At 44.4% G+C, this 3379-nt stretch overlaps 1 protein-coding gene across 1 annotated transcript; it reads right to left on the reverse strand.

Moving 5' to 3' along the window:
- Nucleotides 1-2374: 2374 nt before the first annotated feature.
- On the reverse strand, nt 2375-3379 carry GPR119 (G protein-coupled receptor 119). Its single transcript, XM_028522183.1, has one exon. The coding sequence runs from the start codon at nt 3377-3379 to the stop codon at nt 2375-2377; it is 1005 nt and encodes a 334-aa protein (XP_028377984.1).

Below are 3379 nucleotides of genomic sequence, written 5' to 3' on the forward strand. Positions count from 1 at the left end.
TAAATTCTTTGCATTAAAGCCAGGAAATTAAGCCTTGAACTACCAATAAGAAGGGCACTCACTGGAGGCAGCTTTCAATTTTGTCCAAAAACCCAGTTACTGTTTTTGTTTTACCTAGTTCCCAGTAATTCATAACCCGATCCAAGAGTGTGCCTTATTTCTGGCATAACTTGTCCTTGCTGGGTACTCAACATTTCAAATCATATTGGCTTCCATCATCCCCTTGACAGTGAAAAAGTTATCCTGTTGTCAAGGAACACAAAACCTACTATGGTGAAGGCAAGCACAGTCCTCCTCTGGGCCAGAGGGGTAAGCAAAGCCACTGAAAAAAGATCTGCCAAAGGAGGGTTTATATATTAGAATAAATTAGTGAGCCCTGTCTGGTGTGGCTCAATGGATTGAATGCCAGCCTGCAAACCAAAGGGTCACTGTTTTGATTCCCAGTCAGGGCACATGCCTGGGTTGCAGGCCAGGTCCCCAGTAAGGGGTACATGGGAGGCAACCACACATTGATGTTTCTCTCCCTCTCTTTCTCCCTTCCCCTCTCTCTAAAAATAAATAAATAAAATCTTTAAAAAATAGAATAAATTATAAACAGATAATTTGTGCTGAAGGTAGAGGATGAGGATGGGAGGAAATTTTTGAGAGTATAGCAATTGAAAGGGATGATCATTAACCTTTGAACAATTTAGGGAAAACAAACTAGGAGTTCATCTAAGGTTGAGGGGGGATTAAAACCCAAGTGCAAAGTGTTATGGTATGGTGCCATCCTTTTGAGAGGGATAATGCTAGATTCCATCCAGCTCCTGAACGTCACAGTTTGAGATCTGAATGAAAACTTTCGAGGGTCGCTGGAAATTACACATTGGACTCAAATGTATTCTCAGGCCATCATTTTAGAGATACAGAGTGGTTAACCATCCAAGGTGGTTTGGCACCAAATCCTAGACAAATTAATCCATACTTTTGAGGTTTCTTGCCCTCTTCATTCAGCTTTCTAGGGAGATGATCTAGTTTAGGGTCTTAAGAGACAAACATTCTAGGAATTCACTGTGGAGACCAGGAGGTTGAGGAAAGGGTTACAGGGAAGCTCAGGAAGGCTGAGCATAGTTCCTGGGCTTCTTCCCCACTCTGTTCTTGAATTTTTGCTTCTAGGTTTCCCAGAGAGAGCCTGAGCATAATTCCCAGATGCCAACAGTCATTTTCTGTACCCACAGAGAGCAGAAAGAGGCATCTGCTCCTTAGCTGATCTCCTGAGCCATTTTGGAAACATCTTATATGATCAGGTTTCTTAGGAAAATGAAAGTTTGGGAGTAAACGGAAGAAGGTCATGCTCTAAGGAGCAAAGTGGGCCCAGTGTGGAGAGCTTGGTAGTTCTCTCCTTGGTATCTACCCCCTTTCCTCTCCTTTCCCTCCCAGTGTTTCAGAATTTGTGGTTCAGCATTGTCATCATCAAGTAGCTACAAGTGAAGTAAGAGGCCAACTGAGGGAAAGGGGCATTACAGGGTTAGAAAGGTGGTGGATTGGTAGGTTTAATAGAAAAAAAAATCACAAGATAGGCTATTTCCCAAAGAAACACTGTTTTGAACACCATGAAGTATGGGGAAAGACATGCTTTAGAATCTAATACAGGTTCCTAAATTTTATACAAACTCACTACTTAAAATGTCTGATTTGCATCAGGGGACAGGACTTTTTGCTTTACCAAAACAATCACTATAGTAAACAGTTAAAAACAACAGAACTTCATTTCTCCAGTACTCTGTTGTTTAATACAGTAGCCACTAGCCACATGTGGCTATTGAGCATTTGAAATATGGCTGGTTTGAATTGAGATGTTCTGTAAGAGTAAAATACACACCAAACTTCAAAGATTTAGCATGAAAAAATAATGTAATAGTTTTTTTATATTGATTACATTGAAATAGTGTTTGGATATATTGGGTTAAATGAAGCATTAACATTAGTTTCACCTGTTTCTTCTTTTTTTATCCTTTCAACGTGGCTACTAGAACATTTAAACCTGGCTTGCATTATATTTCTATTGAATGGTGCTCCTCTAGTGTATTAAAAAATAGAGTTTGACTGTTAAGCATCTTTATAGTAGTACATTTCTTACTTTAAGTAAGTATACCTGTACAGGAGAAACAGACTCATTGCAAGAGAAGTGGAGTGGAGATTTGCAAATAAGGAAACATTATAGAAGAAAGTCAGCACTCTGCATCAGTTACCTCTCAGTCTGGGGTGAGGTGGTATGAGGGGTGGTCCATTGCCTGAAATAAGTGCTCTCATTCCTCTCGTTCCTTCTGATCTACTATTTGGGACCCTGAGAGAGGAGGGAAAAGGCACTTTGAACTTCTTTGCCCTTACCATCTTAGCCATCAAGCTGTGGGTGGGAGATAGTGGCAATGTGACAGGAAGTTTCCCTTGACACCTCTGGGCTACCATCCCTGCCCAAGAGAAGAAGTAATGAAGCAAGCCCCTTCTTCACTCCCAGGGCCATCTGATAAAGCTGCTGCCGCACCTCCTTCTGCCAATAGGCATAGATGAGTGGGTTGAGCAGGGAATTGCACACGCCAAGCAGCCACAGGTACCGTTCCAGCACTATGTAGAGATGGCACTCCTGGCAGGCCACCTGCACAATGCCAGTGATAAGAAATGGGGTCCAGGATAGAGTGAAGCTCCCGATGAGAACAGCTACAGTGAGGACAGCCTTGAAGTCATTGGGAGTCCGTGGGGGCTGGTAAGCTCCAGCCGTGGCTCCAGCATGCTCCATCTTTCGGATCTGCTGGCTGTGCACGAAGGCAATCTTGAGCATGTCACAGTAGAAGAAGACAAAAAGGAGCAGGGCTGGGAAGAAGCCAATGCAGGAGAGTGTCAACACAAAGCGTGGGTGAAACACAGCAAAGAAGCTGCAGGGGCCCTGGTAGGTGGTCTGCTGGAACATAGGGATTCCAAGTGGGAGGAAGCCAATGAGGTAAGACACCAACCACAGCCCAGCAAGGCAGGCTCCAGCCACGAGCCCGTTCATGATCTGGAAGTAGCGGAGGGGCTGCTTGATGGCAAGGTACCTGTCAAAGGCAATCAGCATGACGGTGAGGACAGAGGCAGCTGCAGAAGAAGTGACAAATGCCATCCGAAGACTGCACAGGGTCTTCTGTGTGGGCTGAGCTGGGCTGGAGAGCTGGTCTGTGACTATGCCAGAAATGGCCACACCAAGCAAGGTGTCAGCCACAGCCAGATTCAAGGTGAAGCAGAGATTGACACCAACATTCTTGTGGATCGACAACAGCACAGCCACGGCCACTAGTGCATTAGCAGCAATAATGAGGGAGGCCAGGACAGCAAGGATCACTCCAAATGAGAAAGATGACTCCAT

This window comes from Phyllostomus discolor, chromosome X (assembly GCF_004126475.2).
Source record: "Phyllostomus discolor isolate MPI-MPIP mPhyDis1 chromosome X, mPhyDis1.pri.v3, whole genome shotgun sequence".
Lineage (NCBI taxonomy): Eukaryota > Metazoa > Chordata > Mammalia > Chiroptera > Phyllostomidae > Phyllostomus > Phyllostomus discolor.